Source organism: Plasmopara halstedii (assembly GCF_900000015.1).
Source record: "Plasmopara halstedii genome assembly, contig: Scaffold_658, whole genome shotgun sequence".
In the NCBI taxonomy this organism is placed as follows: domain Eukaryota; phylum Oomycota; class Peronosporomycetes; order Peronosporales; family Peronosporaceae; genus Plasmopara; species Plasmopara halstedii.
In genome coordinates this window covers 1,447,017-1,471,944 of record NW_020187575.1, presented here as the reverse complement: position 1 = coordinate 1,471,944, position 24,928 = coordinate 1,447,017, and the positions used below count along the sequence as shown (strand labels likewise).

Genomic DNA, 24,928 nt, shown 5'->3' with positions numbered 1-24,928 from the left:
TACAAGTCCCGCAACGGACGATTGCAGTGGGGTACACGCTGCAGAGCAGGCAATGACTCGCTGCGTCGTCGAAAGGAGAATCAAGACGCATTTTGTGTCTGCGACGTTTTGGCTGGTGATGCAGACGCCACTTTGCTGTCAGTTTTCGATGGACACGGACCACAAGGTGCTTTCGTCAGTCACTTCGTACGCGAGCAATACCATCAAGCAGTGGCAAAGACATATGCGGCACTTGTTTCACCGAGTTGTTGGCGTGCCGATGGCCATGATCGCCATGATGCAATGAGAGATATAGAAAGAAAGGGAGAGAGCATCGAGTGCGATATTATCACAGAAGTATTCAGGCAGGCATCGCAGATAGTAACAGAGATATTGAACGCCAGTGAAATTGATATTAGTGTGAGTGGCACTACCGCAGTGTCGATACTGGTGCGAAAGACAGATCTATTTATCGCCAATATTGGAGACAGTCGCGCGGTGGTCGCCAAATTTTCAGATGAGCAACAATGCTACAGGCTACATTGCGAGACGAAGGACCATAAACCTGATGTACCTGAAGAGTGTACTCGAATAAAGATGCATAACGGACGGGTGTTTGATTGGGGATCCTGTCGCGTGTGGCTTCAAGATGTCGACATGCCAGGATTGGCCATGTCACGGTCGTTCGGAGATTCGGTAGCTAAAACTGTTGGAGTAATTGCGGAGCCTGATGTATTCATAGTGGAGACAGTGGAGTTTGGTAGTACAGACAGGGATCAGGAAGAGCAACGGCCTCTTGCCTTTGCAGTACTTGCTAGCGATGGAATCTGGGAATTTATGACAACCGAAGAGTGCATACATTTTCTTGGAGAGTGTATCATCAATACAGGCATGTCTCCTCAAGACGCTTGCACAGCATTGATAGAAGAAGCATGCAAGCGTTGGGATTCAGAAGAGGACGTGATAGACGATATTACTGCAGTTGTTGTCTACTTTTGACTGGTTCAAACAAGGCTCACGATGTATTTGGCTTTCGAGCTTGGTGGTCCAAAATACTGCAACAGACACTCGCCAATCCTTAGACATTGAATTCGTGTTTGACAAGTACGATGAATATGGTATCATAGGTTACTTAAATGTAATTATATTTATTTTCACTGGCCCGTGTGGTACTTTGAAGCTAATTCCTGGGCGAACAATCAACCGCATTAAGCAAACCGCGTGAATAGTGTCGAAGATGAGTACTTCCATTGCCTATTTACAGAAAATCTGAAATTGTGATCTTAAAAATTACACTAGGATGTTATCCTTTTTAGAAAACATATGCAACACCCTTTGTACCATCTCGTCTATTGTTGACATGCTAGAATGATAACACAATGCTTTTTAGGCACTGCGAAGCACACAGCAGCTTAAATGCTTTGGATTTAAAGGTGTAGTGACAGGCATTGCATTGATACTTACATGCAAAAGCTTTACAAAATTCACAGACTAGTAGACTGAACAGACTCAAGACTCTTGCGCAAAGTTCTGGGATAAGGCGATGCCAATGGATACATGTAGATGAACGCATCCTCTGATGGCGGCAAAAGGCAATCGATCCAATCGAACGCTTCGACTTGTTCGCCTGCATTCGCCGCGATGTGCGATTCCGATGGTAATGACGCCGCCACATTGAAGCTGTTATAGCGGCAGCTCACTTGCGCTGGCTGAACATAGTGTTTATCGTGCAGCTTTGTCACATCAGTGGATGCTGCCGCGGGCAGGAACAGACGACCGCAATTGTTGCCGGCCGATAACAAACTCGACAAAATGGGACTGGGCGCGGAAGCTTTTTGCCAGTAAGGAATGACTAGTGAACGAGCAGCGGCTCCAAGTTTGTACTTGGGAAGTGCGAGTGGGCTAAGCGACTTTTTGCGTGTGATATGCCAAGCCAATTCGGGTTGATCTCGCAAGAAACAGTCGTTGGAAAAGGTACAAACCACTGCTTTGGATTTCGTCCACTTGCGAAAGCTGAAGTAGTTAAGTTGACGCTGAAAACTCGTGTATTTGCAGTGCTTAAAATATTTTGGTAGAACGCGCGCCGTCATCTCTTGCATGTCGTGAATTTCAAAAGCACGGCCATCAGGCGTCCATCTCATTACAGCTTCACTTTCATCGAGAAGCATCCGGCGCAGACTCTTTAGAAATGGTGCCACTTCACGCGGCGTAGTTGTTTCCTTTGTCAAACTATAGCTCGGCATTGAAAGGTGATCGTTTCCCAATAAAGAACTTATGGACTGGACTGTCAGTTAGAGCAGCTTGCTGTAGATAGTGCAAAATCAAACCTGAGTTCTGTTCGGTGGGTTGAGAATGGTGATACACTCTGCCGCTGGCTATATTGCGTTCAAAGCTTTTCCACGACGCATCACTCTGGCGTATTTTCGCAGCGACGATCCCATCGCCAAGTTAATAACATTGGTCGTCTAAATCACTTTATACACTGGCGGCGCTGGCGGTACCAGCTGGCGTAGGAAAAGTCTGCTTCAACTTGCTTACAGAAGAGCCTTTGGCCTCAATGCTTTCACCTACACGGTATCACGATTTTTCATTTTGCACGACGGCCTGACTCTCACTGCAGCCACGAGCTCCCCGACGCATGATAGGGGTTGTTCAACTGAACGCACATTTGGAGAAATAAGTTGGTCATTCGTCCACAAATAGTGCCAGCACATGTAAGATTCTCCGACCATGATGAATCATATAATTAACCTTGATTAAAAAAAAATGTAGATTGGTTAACTACTGATGTCATTTGGCAATCTATGACAGCATTTGATTGCAAACTAATGAATACTTGATGAATAATATGCACTTCACAAGGGATAAATATTTGTGCTCTCTCCTATGAATGACAACTTCAACATACCCGCCGCATTCAATGGTAAAGCTCAGTATACTTTACACATTTACTACCTAGGTCTTCCTTCGTGAACCTATGCAGCAGTGGATGTGCTGCTAGCTGGTGTCTTCGCTACGTAAATATGGCGGACATGCTTGGGCTTTGCCGAAGCGGCTGGTCTCCGTCGCTTTGTTGTCTTGGATGACATCTGATCGCATATTTCTGTACAAGTCTTAACTTCGGCTTTGGAGGTAGACGCGTCCCGGTCATCCAATTGGTTGTAGCTGAAGCTATTCTGTTCCCGCTTCTTCTTTGTCGCTGAAGCCACCCTAATTTTTTTCAAGCCTGGTGACTCCACTGGAGCCTCTCCAGCAACCTGCTCGATGAGCTTTGCCCGACCTTCCTGACTAACCGCATGCAACGTCTTCACAAACATATCGATCCCCTCGCTAGAATCCGCCTTCGCTGACATGCTCTTGTTCTTGGGCCGTGTTGCCTGCTTTGCATGCTCCACCTTTTTGGCTTTAACCGCCTTTTCTGTATTATTGCACGTCTTAACAGACTTTTCACAATATTTCGAGGTAACTTGCATGTTCACAGCCGAACCACAATTATCTGGAGCGTGCTTCCCTTTGTTCGTTGGTATAGCCGAGGTGCTACTGTATTTGTAAAGTGCAGAAGCACCTATTCTCATTGAGGCTAAGCGCTCTCTAATCTCCTTTTTTTCGCGCTGTACAGCCCGCCGTGACTTAACAGTTTCAAACTCGTGGTCTTGAAGACCTACTGAAGTACCTTCTTGCTCGGTGAAAGGCATCGACGCATTTTCACTAGACTCATCGTCAGTCATCTCCTGTTTATCAGCTGTTGATCGCAATCCTTCTAATGATTGCATTGTTATGGCTTCAGCTTTGTCATTAGAGCGGCATCGAGTTTTTTTTTTTGTTTTTTTTTTGCCATGCTTGCTTACGAAAGATACACTTTGAAATTCACGTTTTATCATTGTGTCATTGTTGGGCCTTGATCGTGTTCGTGTGCATGCTACAGAATGCTGCGAGTTTGATATCTGTCGACAAGACAAAGAAATTTGAATCGGCTTTCCTTTTGGGGGCTTTGAAATACGCTTTTCTTTGCATTTATCAGCCAGCAAAACGTTCTCATTTAGTTGTTTACACACTTTGGTCGACACGACGGCTTCCATTGCTTTCATGATGTTCGAGTTGTCCATAACCAGATTTTCAACGGCAGCAGCTAGCATTTCTTCGGATTTGATGCCATTTTTTGTCGACTTCATAAATTTCCTCTTTGAACTTGTCTGCGATTGACCATTATATTGCTTGCAGATTGTTTCCGAGTTTAACGCTGAGTGATCATTGACAACACTAGTCTGACCGCCGGTTTTACGCTTTGCTGAACCTCTTTTTTCAGAGGCCAAGACCATCGCTCCCGTTTTTGGATCAAATAACATTTTAGGACGTTCCGCGTCATGACTAAGACCGTGATAATCAGACAAATCTGTAGGAGACCCTGCATCCCTTTCATACCAGTCATCATTTTCTGGTTGAATCACATTGCGAGCAAATTTCTGCTCTGAAGACGACAAAGTGATCGAACCGGTTCCAAGGGATACTTTTGTCGATGCTGGCAAATAATTAAGCATACTTTCATTTCGAAAAGCGAGTCCGTCAGCTTCCACAGAATAACTTTGGTTTCCAGTTGCCATAGTATCAAAGCATGGATTGCTGGCATTACAATGAGTGTGACTACCACAAAAAATAGATGTGTTTGACTTGCTGCACATAGCGCCAGAATGTTGGGTTTTTTTACCAGAGATTCTAAGATTCTGCAGATTGTAGCCACAAGGGCTTGCATCTTCGCACTTTGATGCAGGGTGATCGATAAAGCCATATCTTTCTTCACCGAGGTCATTGTAGCTGTGGAGCAACGAGTTCAGCCTGGGCATTTCGTGGTGAGATTGTGCCCATCGGTCCGTCAATCTATCATGCTCTAAGTGATTAGGAGAGGACAACACGTTTGTGTGATTTTTCTGCATATTGTCTTCTGCATTGCTAAATTCCATCATTTCTTGATTCGTTTGCGTTCGAGATAGGATACTCTTCCAGCCAATGTCTCGTTCAGCTGCGTCATCCCCCCAGCGTCCAGCAATTTTAGCTGCCGGCTTGTTACGAACAGACGACGTGGTATCATGAACATTCTCAGCCACACTTTCAGGCGTCCAAACAGAGCCTGTCAACGACGCGGTCAGCCTCACATCATCGATGGAAGACTTCGATGTCTCGGCTTTCTGCGTATTACCGGCATTCTCAGCCCAGTTGGATCCCGCAGGAACTAGACGTACACGAACGTTGTGCACCTGTCCCTCCTTCTTCAAACTGGGTGTGTTGAGCGGCGCTGGAGGTGCTACGGACGTACGTCCGAGCACAATCATACGGCTGTTGAGGCGTTGCAGCGGTCCAGTGGCATGATCGGGCAGAGGTTTACCTCGTAACGGTGCCTTGTAGACGATACTTAAATTGCGACTGGAGAACTTGGTTCTGGGCTTTGCATTAGTGGTTTTGTTCATAGGGAATTGGCGCGAGGTGGCGCCTAAGCTTTCTGCGCTTATTTCGGTTTTACAAACATGGGTGACATTACAACTAACTATATAGACGATAACAGGTTTTCCATCAAAATGGAATTAATACACACAAGATAAATTTGTGGATCAATCCAAAGGTATTTAACGTGAAAACCATTAGCAGACTCTCTATATTACTCAGCAAATAAGTTGCACTTGGTTGTATGTTGACGTGTTGGTCTTCAGTAATCTTCGAGATTCTTCGCTTCCTTCAGAATCATCCATTTCTATCAAAGCATCATCAGCCAAGTCCATACTAAACCGCTTGCGCCACTGTAACCCGTATATTCGCTGTAAATCGTCTAATGGTAACAAGCCGTGTGGTACCTGAAAGCAAAGCGGTGTCCAGCTATGCTCAAAATGGAAAAACACGAGAGTCGAAACGATCAGCCCAAGCACAACATCTACCGTATAATGCTTACGACCAGCAATACAGAGCACAGCCAGGATGATAAGATACGTCAAGCCGCATGCCCAGCGGATCTTAGAAGCCATGCGACCAGGAAAGTTGCGGTCCAGTGTCCGTAAATACAGCAATACAGCCGACACTGTGTACGCCATGTGGCCAGAAAAAATCAAATCTCCGCACGAATTGTAATTGCCGTATATGGGCCCGACGCGTGTTGCAATATCAATCCACGAGGTTGGTGGAAAGTAATCGTGACTGCCCACGCGACAGTGTGGTGCTGGACCTGGTAGCGACGTCACAGACACCGTCAGCATACGCAGAAAGTAGCAGATAGTGACAATACGAAAGAAGGATGACACGACACGGCAACGATTCGGTCGTGTCATCACGGCGGTCTGGAGTAGGAAAATGACGGGCATACCGGCAGTCAAAATATCGCTCACAGGACGCCACTTTGAGTGAAGTTTCTGCTCAGGAATAATCATGAAACCCAAGTCTTTTAGTGGCGTTGTGGCCGGTACGTGCAGATAAAATGAAATGTTAACGGAGAAAACCATGACGAGCGACATAGCCACGAAAATCTCAGCGTGGTCCATCACACCGCGTAGATTAGCATCGACTCGAGACCGAACGAGGCGTCGGATATAAAAGAATGTGCCAGCAAAGAGTAGCCAGATGCCGCCCCACGTAGCACGGGAGCGATGTTGTTCTGGCTCAATGATAAATTTAAAAAAAGCAACCCAGACCATAACACCAGCTCCCACGTCAGCCACAACATAAATCACGAAGAGCACAAAACTTGCGACCTCACGAATATCAACAGAGTCACACCAATGCCTAGGACTACGACCCCCTCCAACAATATCGGAAGCATTGTTTACTGTGGGCCACGACACAAAATTTTTCTCATCCAGTGGGCCCCAAGAGACCGGGCCCGACATTTTTCGCTTGGTGCGTAGCAGATTCGGCAGATACGACGTCATCGCAGTAACTGCGTCGATCAGCTGCCAGCAATATTGCTGCTACTGCTAACTTCCGCAAAGACTGCCTGGGGACGCTTTGAGGACGTGCTGTTTCGTTTCGACTGTGCGACGGGATAGGCAAAAAATAGAATCTAGTGAAAAGCAGTCGTGAAATTTGATTCGGCAGCAAACTGAGGTTTCCAGCCAATCCATTGTGATGTCAAAGCTTTAAAGTGAAATGTGGTATCAGTTCATTTTTGCCACTGATCGACAATACATTCACACCCTCGTGCCTAAGGATTCCTTGATTTTTCTGTGCAATATGGGCCAAGTACGAGGGCGCGAAACTTTAGTTTCTTCAATACCAACATCGCGACTCGCGTGGTACACTCATCATAAAGCTGGACTTTGCCGTGATATTTGTTTTTGACGAAAATGTCATATTCAGATAGACTTACAGTCGAGACCTTGACCACCTCGTGCACAACAGCAGTAACAACATTGAATCCGTCCTGAGTAACGAGTATTGTTATACAGTTGAAAGTTTGTCTATACTATAGTTATAGATATAAGTATCAACTCTAATTTACAGTCTAGTGATACGTGACGACAAGAAGTTATGGATACAGCGCCAATAAACTCTTATGATCAAAGACCAAAAGACCAAAAGATCGGTCGGGGAACGTAACTCCTGGTGGGGAGCATGGTGAATCCCAAACACCAAGTAACTGCCTAGAACTCGAACCCTCACTCAACAGATTGAAGACGCAATTCCGAACCGCTGAGCCAGATTTCATGTCAAATTGGAGGTGTAAAGTCTAATACATAAATGCAAAATCGGAGTGGAAACTCTTGATACTGACTCAGAAAGCTTGTCCAACAATAAGTCAGTTTCCTTGAACATTCTTCATACCCAACGTCTTCCGTGTGAATTTTCACTCAGTTGTTTCTGCGTATCTCCACTCACTCATTTCTTGAAATCAGTTTTGCGCATCTTCACTCAGTTCATTGCATGCGAGTGGTCAAATGGGGCACACTTAGGAAAGCCCTGGCGTCAATTTGACGGTGTCTGGTAGAAGAAAGGCGTTGAAGAGCGGGAAAAAATATAGTGGTGGCTATACTAATAGTATCTCGGGCATCTGCAAAGTGAACAAGATGATGGAAGCTGGACAGTGCGCCCCAAATGTCTTTACGATGACTCGAGAGCTTGAAGCTGAATTTTTCGCCATCCGCGTTTTTGCCACTGCTAATTACGTTGTCACGGTGGCTAGATGGGTGCATCTTCGATAAATTGTTGTGGTAGCTTGTTTTGCGACGGTTGTGCTGGTCGGGCGCGAGCGCATCCCTCTGCCTCCACCTGAAACCATTGCATGTCCCTCACTGTCCTTAACCAAACTACCAGTCTAACTCTGTTTAGCGCTCATACCTCCGTCCCCCTTTCGGGTGCAGCCAAAGACAATTCAGTCCGTGGAGTAGAGCAGACTTCTGGGCAGCCCGGAATGAGTGGGTCTGGGAGGCGGCGAGGTGCTGGGGTTCCATCTTGATTTGCTGGGTTCGCTTATTTAGGGACCAGAAAATATGAAAGTGGCGCGTGGCTGAAAAAGCACCTCAGATACCTTGTCTGTTTGGATAGCATATGTTTACTTCAATGCGATTAAACGCTTTAAAGGGTCGGTGAGTCTTCAGCTGATGCAACACCTAAAACATTCGTTCAACTGCGTCTTCCGCGGGTAGGTTAGAGGTACCGAATGTGAGCGAAAAAAAGTCGTGAAGATTAGTTGGATCGCTGCGAGTGCTGGTGTGAGTCATCGCCCGTTGAATACGGTTGCACCACAAGAAGTGGAACGCTATTGTGTGAAGCGTGTGCCACACATCACCAGCCTCTTCTTTTCGATCTCCCCAGTCGTCGCATACGCGCTTCTCTTCGTCAGAGCAATGTCGAGCCACGTTGGATGCTCAACAAAAAATCGGCGATAACAGCTCGACCACCTGCTACCTGCGATGGGACTGTGCAGTCGAAAATCAAGTGCTGATCAGTCTCGATGGCATCATACACAGTACCAAATGCGCAGGTCTGCTGCCTCGAGGAATTGTAACCGCGAGCGCACTGAGAGAAGACGGAAGGCGAGCTAGAACCTCAAGTGCTCAAAACCAAAAAGCAGGAGTTTGTGCGAATGTTTGCCGAAGTTGACAAACAACTTGATTTGCGCTTCGTCGACTTGCTGCGAGTAAACTGCTATTGAATATGGCTTCATCAGTGGATTGGGCATCCACACAACACAGAAAATTGCGGATCGCGGGATCTATGGAAACAAACACGTTTTCACGCCTTTTGTGAAAGAAAAGTGTGGAAGCAGACGCATTGACTCGCTCTTTGATGGAGATAAGACAGTTTGCGACGCGCTAAGTTGAATCACGATCTATGTTGCTTCCAAATTAGCCTCCGCACCCAGACAAGGCGTCAAACTAGCGAGAATATAATCGATGAGTCGTTCAACGAGCTCTTGCCGCATCAGCCAAGGTCTGAAGTCCGCAAGCGACCACTCTGGACACATGCAGCCTGACCTTCGTCGTGGTTCAGACATCATGCCAATGCATTGGCGTTGTGCTAAACTGGTGTGCATCCGTGAAATCGGCTCAAATTGCGATTCGGCGTCCAAACGGGCTATCGGGGACCGTAAGCTGCACGCTCGTCCAGTGGAAGATCGTGCCACGTAATCTCCCCACGTGTCTTGTACAGCCCGACCCAGGTCGCTCGCCACCGAGTCGACGTCAGGCTCCATTTAAGCAAGTTGCCGTGGCGAAGCGGAGAGATCATGAGAAAACCGAGCCCGTTGCAGTTTGCGGTGCAATACGCTGCCGCTTGAGGTGAGCGTCCAGACTCGGGACACAACATTCGCCACCCTGCGCCGTTGGTGCGCGAGGTCATTCAGAATTAACTATACGTGCGACGCGATGCGGTCGTGCTTGCAATAGAGCATGAAATGATCCAACATCGACTACCACCGCATTACGACCTCTGTAGGTATCGTTACGTGCAGCAAGTAGTACCAGAGACGAGAGAGTACCATCTTCGTGCTACAAGGGTTAACCTCATAGCGTGAGTGCACGCCAATACCAAGTCTTGAAGCCGTCATAGAACCGTTGGTTGAGAAACTCGACGATTGTGTCGTCGGCCGAAGCTTGTCCAAACGAGATGCTGATATATGAGTTATATCCGTACGTTTGAGCACTTGAACGCCAGAAAGCATGGGACAGTCTTAGTTTCGATTCAGCGCGAAGAGTACCGACTGGACAAGTTGAGCTTCTTGCTGGAGCCTCTGTAAAAGTCTCCCACGACCTCGTGTTGCGCCTGCAGGTTTGCGACCGATCTCACAAGCAGAGCCGAGTTATCGGCAAAAACACAGTTGTGGCTGTGTGGTCTGCGTTCAGACACACACCATACTACTCGTGGGTTCTTAGCAGATTACCGAAAAGCTCGACTGTCAAGACGAAGAGCAGCGCAGACAACAGATCGACTTGCTTCACGCCTCGCGTCGGATGCAGTGCGGACAGGGTGTTCATGCGGATCAGTTGATGAGCCTGTGGGTCCGAGTACAACAGCTTGATCCACCGGATAAACGCTGTGTCCATCCACATTCTCTTGAGCAGCCGAGTCATGAAGTGCCACTTGACTCGATCAATCGCCATCTAGAAGTCCAATAACGTCGTGTTCGCCTCTTCGTCATGAGCTGTCATGAGGTCCTGCAAACTAGCGAGGCTGCGCACGCGGTGGTGGATCGACCAACCTTTGACGAAAACTTTCTGGTTTGCGTGGATTAAGTTGGCGATGACTTGCTGTAGACTATATCTCAGCGCCTCCGACAACACCTTCACATCGACCTCGATGAGTGTGATCGGTCGGTAGTTGCCTGATTTGATTCTTGATCCCTTCTTGGGCAGAGGCACCACGGCAGACATGCATTGGGATGGGAGCGGAACCCCACGGAAAAAAATAGCCGTTGAAAACGATACTTAAGCACTCACCGAACACATTCGGAGCGCTGTCCATGCTAGGCGAGGATGTCACTTTCATATGCCGAATCACATTTGCAAGGTCAACAGCTGTGATTGGTGCGTCAAGCATTGCACGTTCGAATTTCGAGACAACGCGTACGATCGAGTCGAAAAGCTTACGCTGCATGTCTTCATCCGGTGGAGGAGCTTATCGGCTGGACTGTTGGATCTCCCATCTTGGACCCCTTGTGCCCCAGAAAGCAACGCGATATCTCTTGAGAAATGCGTCGAGATACTTCCACTTAGTGTCATGACTACTTCAATCGATACTCGACGCAGACTTGTTTCTAGCAGAAGGAAGAAGTAACTGGTTGACTTCTCAGTGCTGGCCGCTTTGAAGTCGATTAAGGTGTCTTGGTTGTACTGACTCGCCCGCGTGATTGTTTCTTTGTAAATGCTCCTGACTTCATGGAAGAGCTAGCGATTCGATTCGCTACCTGCAGTACGATATCAAGCAACGGCTTGGCTTAGCGCGATGTAGGCGTCCTTAACAGCTTGCATGTCTTGCATCCGAGGCTTTTTCTATCCATCTTGCAGCCATGTCTTGATGCTCATCTTCCACTTCTCCCGCACCTTAGCAGCACGCAATTGATCGCAAGCCAGCTCAGCTTTTTCGATCGCAGACAAAACTTTCGAGTAGTCGAGAAGGTACTGCGAAAGCTTCAAGTGACATCGGCCGTACAGCTGTTTGCCCGACAAAAAGCTTACGCAGTGAGCGAGGAGGTCGCCAACAAGCTTTGTTAGGAAGTTCTTCGAGTCGAGCGTAGAAGCGGTTGCAGAACGTCTAGGTAAGCAATACGTAGTCCAGCCGATTTTCCTGAGGAAGTAAACCAGCGAAAACACGCTTCGTCTTGAGGTAGATCCGGCATGCATCGATGACTCCCAGTTTTGTTAGCCACCCGAGACAGCTTTAACGGCTCGGGTTATACCACAAGTCAGAATGCAAAGCGTCTATTTGGGGTTTGAGAGGAGCGTTGCGATCGCACAACCCAAAGTGCGTCGCTTGATTTTCGAGCCTTTCCGTCTCAAGATTTCGAATAGTGTTGCTTTTTCTGTCGATCCACAGACGCATACACGTTGTGGAGAAAAATGAGAGCACTCATAACCATCAACTTAGTGACGAGTTAGTGTCTTGCGACCGACAGTCATGTGAGTTCAATCGACGAATCAAATGCAGGAATGTCAGAGTAGAACACCGTGAGAACTCTACTGCTCAGAACTCTTGTTGGTCGAACCAACAGCAAGTTGGGGTCACGAAGAGCTTGTGCTTATGCTCGAGTCAAGGTGGAACTTGAACGTTGAGAGGCGCGTGCCGTCTGAAAACTTAGTTTCTTGGATGCACGACACCGAGTACTTGGAGCAAGCTCTCAATAAACAGGCGACCGTTCTTCTTTATGCCAACAGTGTTCAAGGTCAGGACACTTACGTTCCCGCATGTCATGGTGGGCAATACGAATTATTTAGCAACGAACTGCCAAGTTACTCACGACCATCACCACCTTGTCATCCACGTCATGGAGCTGGAGCACCGACGAGTCATCGGGGTAGTACCCACCCAGCTTGAGAAGCGCTATGAGGACGTCGAGCTAGTTATCGTGCCATTGCACCTCACTTCATTGCTGCATGCAGTGCATACCCGTGACCTACCGTAGCAGACGATGGATTGTGTTGGGGCGCAGCAATCGCGTGATGTGCGCGGGGATTCACTCGACCAAATGACCCGTGAGATACTAAGTCCAATGACCATTGACAATGATCATCGGCGCAATGGACATTAATGCAAGCTCGAACATCCCCAAAACCTTGGACGCTCGGTTCAGCGTTTGCATCGACTCAACGGGTCCCACCACTTTGCGCACGTCTTTAAGATGCCGAGGCGCTTGAAAAGAGCTGTTATTTTCATCATTTTTTCCACTTGGCGGTGAAAGCCAAGTTTTTACCGGGCCGCGGTGCTGGTAACACACGATTGATTGTGTGTAACTCCGCGAGCTCAGCAATCTCTAACCCGTTGCCTGTCAACTTCAGCGAAAGCACGCTGTTGAAGCCGAGCGGACACTTGATCACCTTCTCTGTGATTTTGTTAATGTTCGTAACTTTCTCGAAGAGCTTGCTCACTCTGTCGACCTTCCTGCCTGGTTCCGCAAGAAGATCAGTGAGGGTATTGCGAAGCGCCCTATTTTTGTCGTCGAGTATCGACTCGGTCACTTGCATGACTGGAGATGCCTTCGATGCCTTCTTGATCTTCGTGTGGCGCTTCTCCACGAAGAAGGCGGACTCGATTGATGTTTTTACAATGTCATGACGCTTCGATTAACAGGCATGATCTGGCGACGCACGCCGTAATTCTTGCCGGCTGTCACGTCCTTCAATTCGAACGAGACCTCCATCGAGCGCGTGGGAAAAATTCTCGCTTGCAATGCAATCTAGTGGCATTGCAAGTTCATGTGCGAATCCACTACGTCCTCGCTTCCTCTTGTTGTTTGTGACGGTCGTGAAGATGTCGGTCAAGCGAAATATTGGCGAATTCTTCGTCTTCGGACTTTCAGGGGGGAGATCTTGATGCTCGAGCCGCTAAAGGTCGAGATCGACATTGTATCCTCCCGGTTGCTCCGGGGGTTGGCAGTAGGTACTTGACCATGCTGAGCTCCGCTCTGGAGCTGACCATCCGGTTTCTTGGTTTCCTCAACAGCCTTCTTGAGCGAGGTTTGCTTCGGTGGAGCTTTCGCTGTTAGTGTGTGCAAATTTGGAGATGTTTTGTTGATGCTGCTGCAGCCGAAAGGCAATTTTACTGGGACACGCTGGACAGGAAATCTCGTCGTTGGTCGTCCAAAGGTCGATGCCTTGGTGTGAACGGTAGCCAACTGGCAGATGTTTGAGCTGTAAAGCAGCATTCTTGCCATGCGTCGGATGCAACTTGTTATCGAACAGGATTTGGTAGCCCACCTACACGTTTAACTTCAACGCACTTGGACACGAGCTGGTGAGGAAGAAGATGTGCCAGGTGACAGACGTATTTTTTCGCCACGAGGTTTACTTCGCGGAACGTATCGTACACCAGATTGCATCCCAATAAAAACCATGTGGTGGAAGATCACGTTTGTGTTGGTGTTCGAGTCGACAATCACGATATTGATGAAGTACTTGCTACCAAGTTCCTCAAATTCCTTGAGCACAAATACAACATCAAGGATGTTAACCCTCGTGCGCTTCAGCTTCAAGCAGGAATCTTTAATCTTCACTTTCACGCGCAGGCTGCTACTGGGAATCCTTGATACTTGCTCGATCTCGAACTTGCCGCACAGCTGCTCGAGAGCTCTGTTACCATGATGCTTGCCAGCCAGTGATATCATGATCTTCTGGAGCGGAGTCCTGGCAAACGTCCGACCGGTATGTCGTAATTGGCGCGCGGAAGCTCATGCGGTCGAGACTGCTCCATGCGAGCCGAGATGAGCGACAAGTCACCACTAGCGGCCGATTGCTTCGATGTCGCAAGCGAGGTGTTTCGCAGCTTCGACTTCCCCGTTATCGCGTCAAATTGTGTCTTGCAACTGCAACAAGTCCGCCACCGTCGGACGCGTGTCGACGTTTGGTGGTGAGGTAGCATTGACGGGGGGCTGCATTAATTCCATCGCAAAGTAGCAGCAGGAGGTGGCGAGTTGACGGTAGTTGGGGTCGCGTCTCATCGCTCGTCATCAAGGTCGACGCATCAGCAGGCACAACGGCCGGAAGAGCGGGAAACACAGCGGTTGGAGGCGACAGAGGAGGGGGCAACGGCGTCGTCGGATGAGTAGCTGGCGGGGACCTAGTTGGCGGCTTAGAACCTGAGCATGATGGTTTGTCCGTGATATCCGATCGGATACTGGGTGCGGACCTAGGAGTCGAGCTATTTACAGCGCGAGGGGGATGGGAGGTGAAAGCAACTGAATTCATCATATTTACAAACAGAAAGAGGGGTAAGATCTGGAACGGATGGCTGGAGGGAAGAGCGTGATCTACAATAGTCAACTTGCGTAGTAGCCGACAAATTATGAAGTTACGTGTGCGCTCAATATGGTCGGATACGTATCAAGTTATAAAAGGGTTTTTCCTCTGTTTTGTTTGTTAGTAGAAATTAATTTCGTCAAAGCACAAAAGTGTCGGTTCTGGTCAGCACTGCGCATTGCGCTTTCAAACATCCTCAAGAAGTTTGCATAATATTTATGAAGGTCTTCTGAGTGCGTTTCGCATTTTGCATGGGATGAATATTCTGAGCAATTATTGGCTATAATTCGGGTTTAAAGTCCCATATCAGGCTTTGACATATTAGAAAATGAGCTAACCACACCAAGTAAATAATGTGCTCATTCTTCAGCAGTGCACAAAAATGACTCTTTCCGTTCGCGCAAAAAATTTAATTTTGGGTGGCAGTCTTGCCACCTTCGCGTCCTCTGTCTTTGGCTACACATTCTATCAAATGAGCCGAGTGTGTTTATTAAGTTGTCTCTTGTTCGTATGCCTTTGCTGACCACCCTGCGTGTTTTTTCTCCAGGACGACTTCAAGGACTTTGATACTGTGAAGGTAAACGTGCACCCAAGCGGCTTGAAACCTTCAACTGTCAACAAATGTGATGGATACGACGATCATCGCAGAGAAGGAAACTAAGGCAGACTTGACTGAACTTACACCGTCTTTATTAGCTATAAAGCAACAGATAAAGAGTATCAAGATGTCTTTAAGTCAATATGGTTTGATTTTTAAGTTGTGGGCTAGATTAGGCTGAGACGTCCGATTCGCTTTGCTGCTAGATAGTCAAATACAACAGGAAAAATGAAGCGATGGCTGGACATAATGGATCAACTAGAGTTTTGTTGTTGTTGTTTACCGAGATGCAACAGTCCGTAGTGCAAGAACCTAGAAATAAACGCAAACTATCATTAGCTAAAGACCTGCATCATATCATTGTTACGCACCTTGGCCATAAGACGTTGAGACTTTGTCGAAGTTTTATTTTTCAACTTGCGCAGATTTTCCAGCGTTCGATTAGCTTGTTTCAGCTCGCGACGTGCGTCTTCGAGCACTTTTACTGTGGGTTTGCCTGAAACTGTTTTGCTCTTCTTTCGTCTCTTTCCTGTAGCATTCTTGGATAATGAAGCACTGGATACGGTTCTCTTCCCATGCGTAGTTGTAGACTTGCTGGTATCCACCTTGTCAGCGGCGACATTTTGCAAGAAAAGCTTGGTCACACGCGCAGCCATCAGCGGCTTTCTTTAAAATATTACTGAGTTGCAACTAGTATTTAGTACTTTTTTCCTCTTTCAAATCAGCAAGAGTACTAATTATATCTGTCATATTTTATTCATTAATTTAGAAAACATGGAGAAAAATTTTGTGCAAATAAATTGGATTTGAATTTCGCCTTTATTCTCTTCGTCTTAATAACAAGTAGCCGCTATGGAGCTTCTTTCATCGACAACAAATACCGTGCCCGAATGCGCCAACAAACGTGTCCAGCTGATCAGTGCACCTACAAGCGGCCACCAGAGCCAGCCATCGATTCCACTAGTTGATCCTCCTGACGAACAACCTTGGCGCCCTTCTCTTCAGCACCGCCCTCATGGAGTTCCATAAGACGCACCAGGTCGAATTTGGGCTTCTTGAGAATCTTGCACTTGCGGATGTATACATTTTGAAGTGGGTAAATGCCTTGAGTAGCCTTTTCAATCTCCTTTCCAATGATCTCGGGCACAAATTTCAAAAAAAGGTCCTTAATGTCGCACTTCGAGGCTTCGTCCGTCATGATTGAAGTCATCTTTTTACGGATAGCACGAATCTGAGCTGTCTTAGCGTAAGTTGTCTTTTTAATCTGATTCGGGCGCTTCTTAGTAAAAGCAATGCAGAATAGACGCACTAGATAGCCATCCGTGGTCTTAACATCCACAAACGCTTCAATCAACGTTTGCCACTTGCGGATCAGCGAGCACAGCTTGTCACGCGTAAAATCCATGCCATGGAAGCCAGTGATAATCTGGTTGCCCTGAATCTCCTCCGCGCAAAGGCGAATTTTACGAAAAGCCTGGTCCTCATCTTTGTTCAAGTCCGCAAGGCAGACCTCGAACACACGGCCACGGAGACCCTCCGAAGCGATCTTGGTACCAGCGGTACGGTTCACCAGAGTCTTACCGCAGTTGCGTTCCGAAAAGATAGCAGGGGCTTTGATATCGTACCAGTCCTTGCGTGTAAATGGATCAACGCTGTAACGAGAAAAGAGACGAATAATAAGCAATCGTTACATGCTGTCACCTCGATGCCGGGAAATGCTCCCGAAAAAGTAGACGTATAGCGTACACTTTTTTCTTGCCGCCTTTTTTGCCTTTAGTCAAACGTTTGTTCTTTCCTGAATTCAGTTTAAAGTTAGCGATTGATACATCTACCTGTTAAGCTTGAGCAGGGTGAAACTGTTGCAGATTGCCACTTCCGTTTCCAATCGCTAAATATCATTTCGCTGTAACTCAATTGTGCTATTGATGATATAGCTCTTCCGATTTAGCTGCTCTCTGTCGTCGCTGCCAGGCTGAGGTGAGGACATTGGAACGAGGCAATCCCAACCGCAGCTCACCCTATTGCTCCACATTTATTGTCATAAAAGTTGCTTTAGTTACTCACCGACAGCCATGGTTGTCCTAAGTTTTTTCGTAAAGGCGAAATGGAGCGGTGAGTGGGTACCGGTAGTAATTTTAAGGCAAATGGCTGGTGCTGCGTTGCGGGCCGTCACATACTCAATTTTGATTGAACCGGTTAGATTAGCCTAACCCTAACTGGGACGCTTCAAGCTACAATTTTTGCTTCAAGACATGGAGTTAATCGAATTCTAAAATCTGTAACCTGAACACATGCTGTATACGATGAACTAAATGAGATATACATATAGCACCATAACTGCATGGGCAAGATAACCAACACAAAGATGGTTTTAGTATAGACGCAGATTAAGCATCGTAGCTGTTAGTATCCTGCTAACCGACATCTTTCTGGTAAATGGCGTCGCCTACGACACTGCATGCACAGCTTCTTCACGCTCGTGACGAGATACAACAAGCCCGTGATAAACTTTCGCAAATGTCTGCGCGTGGTTTCCATGACGCATTCATGGAACCACTACGTTGTCCTTACGAGGCAGCGGCGCGCACCTACAACAATTGCAACCACGTAAAAACGACCATATGGCCGCGCTTAGATCTGCTTGAATTCCTGAGCATCTACTTTCCTCAATATGCACAGCAGCCTACAGCATTTTCAGTATTATGTGCATCACTCACCCGAACATCTTCGGATAGTGAAAGCGCAGAGAACGAGGATGCAAACGAATTTGTACCAGTTACTTTTGACACTTTAAAGAGTGTATTAGTTCGGCAATTTGTCAGTACACGACTTGTAGCAAAGGATCCTTTTCCGCTCGAGCCGAGAGTTGAACTCAAGCCAGAGTGTCATCCCAACACTGTTCCCTATAGACCAAAATCGACAAATGTGAAAGAAAATTTACCAAATGAAGCCACGTTTACACCAATGTTTCACGAATTTCAGTGGAAGGTGATGAAGAGATCCAAGAGCTGGTTAGGACGTTGGCGAGCACGTCACCTGGTGCTTCGTTGGGGAATATTAGAGATACACAAACGTAGTCCGACGGTCAGATCCTTTCGTCAACACTCGTCCAATGTCTCATTTAACACGTCCTTCAGTACTATTGTAAGGAATAGCTCTATCCCTCTCATATCTTCTGGAGATATCGCCCCCAAAATGAAGTGTTACGATCTCGAAAACTTGGTATCGATAAAATTGGAGCATGTCAGTGATGATGATGCGACGCCAACTCGAAAAGCTGCTCTGACCTTGACATTTCAAAAGCCAGTGTATTCGAATTCAAGTAATCTCAGTAGCACGGTTACGCAAGACATCAAGACGCTGGTCATTGGTAATGGCGAGACATCCGAGATGCTCGTATCAATTCGTGACCATATCGCTACTTTTGCATTGTATTTGGAATTATCACGGCGTGATCGCCTACCAAAACTCAAAAAGATTCGTCAATTGATTGCAGCAAATGCCATGGCGAACTTGCGATTGCGGATTTCTCGCCTTCTTTCACCGGACGACTCTAGACAACAAGAAATTCAAGAAAAACAATCGCCAAGTGGATCAGTAACTGCATTGCAATTGGCATTTCTGCAAGATCCCCGTGTGCCAAGCTTTGAAAGCACAATTGCCGTATTGCTTAATTCTGATGCTGATCCTCGTGCTCTACTACATTGGGATTATGCTACACAAGTAGTTTTTTCCCGCTCCTTTAGTGGCAGCAGCGAGCAAAAGGTGGATCAACAGCAAAGACAAAGATTACGCAAACGACTTCTTTTACTTGATAAGGTCGACAGTGAGGGAGAAGAGAGCGCAAATTTTCACTGTTACCAAGTACAGGCAGACGATGCAAATCGATGGAATCTGCTCATGTATTTGAGCTGGATGGGTGACGTTGAGGGCGTACATCAACTCTTGAGTATAGCCGGGCTTCAACGGACGTCAACAAATACGAGCAGGACATCGAATTACCAAGGTGCTACATGTTTAGATCATGTTAATGCGACAGGTGATACTGCACTTCATATTGCCATTAAGTCGAGCAACGAGGAGGTAGCACTTGCACTAATCGAAGCAATTCTCTTTATCAACGCACAGGTTGTGCATCAGTGTGACGGTTGTGGAGAACCAGTTGTGCATTTAGCTCTGAAGCAACAGCAATGGCGCGTTGTTGATGCACTAGTCGCAGGTCATGCAGTAGACCCGCGATCGTATGATGCGCTAGGTATGTCAGCATTGCATCTCGCAATTCTATTGCGCGCACCTGTTGCTTTGATCGCTCGATTGATTCAATTATATCGCCACATTTCGCCAACTGAAGGTCTCGATAGACAAGTTAGTCGACGCGAAAGTAATGATACGCCATTATCTTTGGCTCTAAAAAATGGACAGCAACAAGTTGTTGCTCTATTGCTCGATTTTGGGGCCTCTCCAGTGACTTTGATATGTCAGTGGAGTGAAGCATCTATTGAAAGTAAACGAGATGCTCGAAGAAAAGGATACAGGGAAGAAAAGGTGGTTTTTGGAAATGACGACAAAGCACTCCATATTGCAATTAAATCAGGACAAGAGGTGGCAGCTGCAGCTTTAATCGCTCATAAAGCCGACATAAATACTTTGGATTCTAGAGGCGCATCATCACTGGCTTTGGCTATTCGCCACGGTTTATATGCGTTGGCTGCTGTCCTTATCGAGCAGCATCAGAAGGAAGAGAAGAAAGAGAAAGTTTACACAATAAACAGAAATTGGTGGATAGACCAAGACACTAAAACGCCTGTGGTTGGTTTGGCTTGTCAAGCTGGACAAATCGAGCTAGCGGCTTTTTTGCTCGATCGTATGAGTCAGGACCAGACCTGTCAGAGTCAATCATATCCTGTGCAGCTTCTTCCACTTCTAGTACAAATGAGTTCAAAGATAGGAAGGCGAGATGAAGGTAAGACAACGAGTATGGGCGACAATACAAGTGTTTCGAGGCGTTTATCGGGTGGAATTTTGGATTTTGAAATGAAAAGGTCTAATTGCCTGAAGAAAACGCGGGCATCCAGCTTTGATTCAGTATGGGCAAATGATGATTCTCGTCACCGTCAAAACACATTTTCAGTATCTACGTCGTATTTGTATGATAACAACTCCAAAACAACTACTTTTCTTTTTCAAGGGATTGAGGCCGTTGTGGTTCGAATCTTACAATTCAGTGAAACAATCTCAATTCTTCAAGTTCTCGGAGGCAACGAATCAGTGAAAGCCACAGATTCTTCACAGTTTAAAATCCCATCAGTCGTCCAATCAATCAAAACTCTCCCATCAATTTCCCCGATACACTGTGATGAACTTATAACAACTTCGCCATTGCATGTTGCTGCGTCTGGTGGCGTGTCCACGTACAACTTACTTCGAATTCTCCTCGCTTTTTTATCAATTTCGGATCCATACGCTGCTGCGCAAGTGCTAATGCACTCGATTGGTACGCGTGCAGAGACGCCACTTCATGCTGCACTTGCAGAGGGAGCAGCCTCTAACGCTTTGCTGTTGCTGTATTTATCACGTGAGCTTCAAGCACGTAATGCTGAAATCCAGTTACTTTGTGCCAAGCTTTTGACCATGACAACGAGGACTGGAAACACAGCACTTCACCTGGCGTGTATGTGGCCTCACCAAACGTCTATGCTTCTTGTCGTCGAGTTGCTTCTTCAAGAACATGTTGAATCTGCCAATTGGAACCATTCTGGCTTCGCTCCGCTTCATGTTGCACTTCGTAAGCAGTGTGATGAAACATTGATTGAACTCTTCGTGCAATATGGACAGGATCTGAACTTATGGACTGAAGGAAAGCCTTGCCGAGATAATCAAAACGGTAATTTCAGAGAGTTTATATTGAATCCTGCTACGACTTTGATCAGTGCGTGCCCACATAATCCGTTAATGTTGGCTGTCGAGTTTCAATGTGCCTCTGCATTTCGTGCACTAGTAAGTGGTGGGGCCCACACAAGGGCATCCATGCCACATGCGCGTATCGGTCTTTTACAGCTTGCAGTGCACCTTAGCGTGCGTGATCCTCAACTTGTTGCGTGTCTTGTAGACAACCTTGACCTTATACGTTCGGCTCAATCGGATGTAGTCGATCAGTGGGGAGTAAGCCCACGTGAGGCGCGTTTAAAATTGATTCAAATCTGGCGAGAAGAGCGCAGTAGCTTGAATGACAAAAACACTGAACATCACATCTCTTTCGTTTCACCACTTGGTGATATTGGTAACTCAGAGTTGGCGTGTCGTAAAGTGTCGTCTGCACCCACTCATCCCAATGTGCCGTCACCCCTTTCGATCACTACCATCAGCCCGCGCATAGATGCAATGCCTTTGGCGACACCTCAAAATCTTCGAGCTACCCCACAGTCCCCAAAGTTATCAGCCACAACTTTAAAAATTTTACGTGAAGAAGAGCTAGCAACACTGACTTTAGTTGCGCGCGAAGCTCGAACGGAGGCTCTGGACTGGTTAGCAAAACGAATTGGTCAGAAAAAATTGTTATCTGATGCTCACGCTCAGCTTCAGAATGTTAATAAACACCGACGGACTGCCAGTGGAAGCAGCAGTGCGAGCAATAGTAAAGATGAAGTGGACGCATTGTACATGCACACGAGTGGTATCTTAATTCAAAGTGACCAGCAATTGCTAGAAGAGCTTAAAGCTGGGGCAGCAAAAATGTTTATTGACAAGCACGTGGCCGAAGCAGTTTCTGAGGCGCGGTTGTCCATTGAACGAGAAAAAACATCCATCTTCCAAGAAACTGGATATTATCCTGGGTTGTTGTCACATAATAAAAAGCATAAAAATGATGACGGGAAATACCGCTCGCTGTTAGGCCAAGCCGTTTGTTCGACGACCGAAATGATATTGCTAGCATCTTCGTCAGCATCAGCGACGTCTGTATCCAGTGAGGATAGCAACTCAATGCACTTCAGCGACGAAAGCTATGGAACAGAATTTTGGTGGGCTGAGCGTGGTCCGGCCTATTTGAGCGACGAAAGTAGTTTCAGTTGGTTGGCAATCAGTAACCCAAGAGATATCACCATGTTAGGCGACCCTGTTGCATCTACCAGCCAATTATCCCGAACTCCAAATGAAAGAGGAGTATTTCTCGATGAAGGTATTGACGGTCGTTTAGCACTTGCTTCGATAAGCTTGTATGATAGTGCTGAGGCTAGCAGATACCACGACAAGATTTAACTGGGAAAAGGCGCGCACAGCTAAATTCTGAGATACAATCAAGTCATAATCAAGAGCAAGTCAATTCATTACCACTTGTTATGACTCTCTTGCCGCTTGTTGGGCCTGAATTATCTGCTGAATAAACTCATCCGAGAGAACAATTTTGTCCTGGGCACTGTTTTGAAGCTGCTGTAAGTACTGGACTGCGTCAGCTGAGCTGGCAGTTGCTCCATAATTCTCAAACCTTTCATGCTCCTCTAATTCTGAACGAACATGAATCAGAAGGCGATTAAGGTACCGACGGTGAGCTAAAGACGCTTCTTTGAGCACTAGGCTTAATTTGGACGGCATTGGGGTTTCGATATGGACTGGCAGAGCCATTCCAGAAGCAGAAGCCGGTGGTGAAGCACTTGGAGAGGATTGAACCATGTGTTCTGACGCTACAATTGTATCATTATCTTCACCTTCTGTATCGACTCGCAACTTTACTGCGATTCCGTTTTGTACCAAACTTTCGCTATCCGGAATCTGTTGTCTCTGCTGGAGCTGATATTCGTGCACTTTTGCGCTCGACATGGTGAGGAAGACCTGCTGAGGGCGTGCGAAAACACCGTGCTTTGGTCTACACTGGAAATAGTACCTTCCTTTCACACTTCCATCATTTTTGCCAAATGCCTCATCCAATTCAATACCGACCCAAATGCCTTTCATACCCACAACTTCCCCCAAAAATCGCACAAAGCCAAACAATTCTTTGTCCGGTATGCAGACACGATCGCCCACTTCTAGATGGGAACCCGCTAAAGCCTGGACATGGGGTACAGACAATAGAGCATCTCCATCCACGCTAGCATTTGATGCTGAGTCTGCCAGCTTTGAAGATTCACTGACGTTTGAAGACACAAGTGCTTCAAGTCGCTTTTGGATTTTATAATCAACCAGATTCATGACTACAAGCGCTTGTTTAGGAAACAGCGTGTGAAAGGTCAAGAAAAGCTCATGCGCCTGAGCTCGACATGATGAATTCGCGTCGTACAGAGCGTGCTGAAGCCCTTTTTCAAACTGTTGCACGTCACTCTTGTCCATGACTGGACTCCACGTAGTAAGCGCATGCCGTAGACATGTAATGCAGCACAGTCGAATAAGTGAGTTTTTACTATTTAGTAACTCAACAAAGAGTCTCAAAGTGGCGCCCTTGACCACCGTCTGTGTCACAATAGCCTCAAGACACTCGCCGCAGTATGCACCACATACCTTGTTTCCGCTACCACGTACTTCCACAAGTGTAGGCAAGATGTCACGCAAAAACGGAGCCATAGCATCGCGCGTGACGCGCGAAATGGTCGTGAGTAAAGCGCAGACTTCTTTAACAATTTGTGAGCGCAAATCTTGCACCATTCCCTTCAGCGGTCGCAATAATTTCCATGTTTCAGAACTGAGGCTAGCAGCTACAGTACCACATGGTGGGTCCTTCTCTAAAAGCTCAAAAGCGCGCTGCATTTCACCTAAAGCTGCCATGCGTTCTTGCCAATTTTCGGAGTTGCGAGACACACGATCCATTTCGCGGGCGAGTAAAACTATCAGCTCATCCTTCTATGAGCGCAAGACGTTAGTATGAGCTAGAGCGAGGTGGATAGGGAACATACGACCTACGCACCTTGCTCATAATTCACCGGATCGACAATCGACAATAGATGTATCGATACTATGATTCAGCGAGTAAAATAATTCACAAAAAAAAGCTCTTTGTTATAGGTAGATATTTCGGTCCGGTAGGAGAAAGAAGATTTAAAAAAGAAACGCGGTTATGCTAATTGATCGTGCTGTTGTGCAAGTTCTTAAGTATATTGTGTGCGTGTATCCACTAAAGTGTTGAGCATCATCGCGAATCGTTCAGATTCGTATGTCGCCAAAGCATGAGGATACTTTTGGTGCTATCTTCCAACTTTATGACAAGAAATCTATATTATCTTTCTCTGAAATTTTTACTGCCTACCACGTACTCTCGTTACATTCCAAATCGCAGCCAACGACGAGCCCAGGATATCAACACCATTGTTTCGGGCCGCAAAAGTCCTAATTAATTAAATAAAGTAACAGGCGAAATCGAGCATCATCCTGTCCTGGTACAGTGAACCACATTGGCTGCAGCGGGGCTGCCGTACCCTAGCGCTTTGAGGAAGCGTAC

General features: G+C 46.7%; 8 protein-coding genes across 8 annotated transcripts in view; 2 read left to right on the top strand and 6 right to left on the bottom strand.

The window, feature by feature from the left end:
* Positions 1 to 978, top strand: part of PHALS_13464 (protein phosphatase) — a gene marked incomplete at both ends in the record, with an annotated part of 1,234 nt that extends 256 nt beyond the window's left edge. Inside the window, one exon of the mRNA XM_024729226.1 lies at positions 50 to 978. Coding sequence (XP_024579624.1) covers positions 50 to 978 — 929 coding nt within the window. The remainder of the gene's footprint in view (positions 1 to 49) is intronic.
* Positions 979 to 1,463: 485 nt separating this feature from the next.
* Positions 1,464 to 2,222, bottom strand: PHALS_13463 (hsf-type dna-binding; the record flags this gene model as incomplete). Its single annotated transcript, XM_024729224.1, has 1 exon — positions 1,464 to 2,222. The coding sequence occupies one exon, from the start codon at positions 2,220 to 2,222 to the stop codon at positions 1,464 to 1,466; it is 759 nt and encodes a 252-aa protein (XP_024579623.1).
* Positions 2,223 to 2,954: 732 nt separating this feature from the next.
* On the bottom strand, positions 2,955 to 5,441 carry PHALS_13462 (uncharacterized protein; the record flags this gene model as incomplete). Its single annotated transcript, XM_024729223.1, has 2 exons — positions 2,955 to 3,739; positions 3,839 to 5,441. The coding sequence occupies 2 exons, from the start codon at positions 5,439 to 5,441 to the stop codon at positions 2,955 to 2,957; spliced, it is 2,388 nt and encodes a 795-aa protein (XP_024579622.1).
* A 192-nt stretch (positions 5,442 to 5,633) lies between these two features.
* On the bottom strand, positions 5,634 to 6,845 carry PHALS_13461 (uncharacterized protein; the record flags this gene model as incomplete). The annotated part of the gene is made up of 2 exons (XM_024729222.1): positions 5,634 to 6,613; positions 6,716 to 6,845. 2 exons carry the CDS (start codon positions 6,843 to 6,845, stop codon positions 5,634 to 5,636), a joined length of 1,110 nt encoding a protein of 369 aa, XP_024579621.1.
* Positions 6,846 to 15,639: 8,794 nt separating this feature from the next.
* On the bottom strand, positions 15,640 to 16,157 carry PHALS_13460 (uncharacterized protein; the record flags this gene model as incomplete). The annotated part of the gene is made up of 3 exons (XM_024729221.1): positions 15,640 to 15,700; positions 15,785 to 15,813; positions 15,873 to 16,157. 3 exons carry the CDS (start codon positions 16,155 to 16,157, stop codon positions 15,640 to 15,642), a joined length of 375 nt encoding a protein of 124 aa, XP_024579620.1.
* Positions 16,158 to 16,426: 269 nt separating this feature from the next.
* On the bottom strand, positions 16,427 to 17,575 carry PHALS_13459 (40s ribosomal protein s3a; the record flags this gene model as incomplete). Its single annotated transcript, XM_024729220.1, has 3 exons — positions 16,427 to 17,153; positions 17,248 to 17,296; positions 17,566 to 17,575. 3 exons carry the CDS (start codon positions 17,573 to 17,575, stop codon positions 16,427 to 16,429), a joined length of 786 nt encoding a protein of 261 aa, XP_024579619.1.
* Positions 17,576 to 17,937: 362 nt separating this feature from the next.
* Positions 17,938 to 22,758, top strand: PHALS_13458 (Ankyrin; the record flags this gene model as incomplete). Its single annotated transcript, XM_024729219.1, has 1 exon — positions 17,938 to 22,758. The coding sequence occupies one exon, from the start codon at positions 17,938 to 17,940 to the stop codon at positions 22,756 to 22,758; it is 4,821 nt and encodes a 1,606-aa protein (XP_024579618.1).
* A 78-nt stretch (positions 22,759 to 22,836) lies between these two features.
* Positions 22,837 to 24,406, bottom strand: PHALS_13457 (hypothetical protein F443_03182; the record flags this gene model as incomplete). The annotated part of the gene is made up of 2 exons (XM_024729218.1): positions 22,837 to 24,333; positions 24,398 to 24,406. 2 exons carry the CDS (start codon positions 24,404 to 24,406, stop codon positions 22,837 to 22,839), a joined length of 1,506 nt encoding a protein of 501 aa, XP_024579617.1.
* Between the last annotated feature and the right edge of the window lie 522 nt (positions 24,407 to 24,928).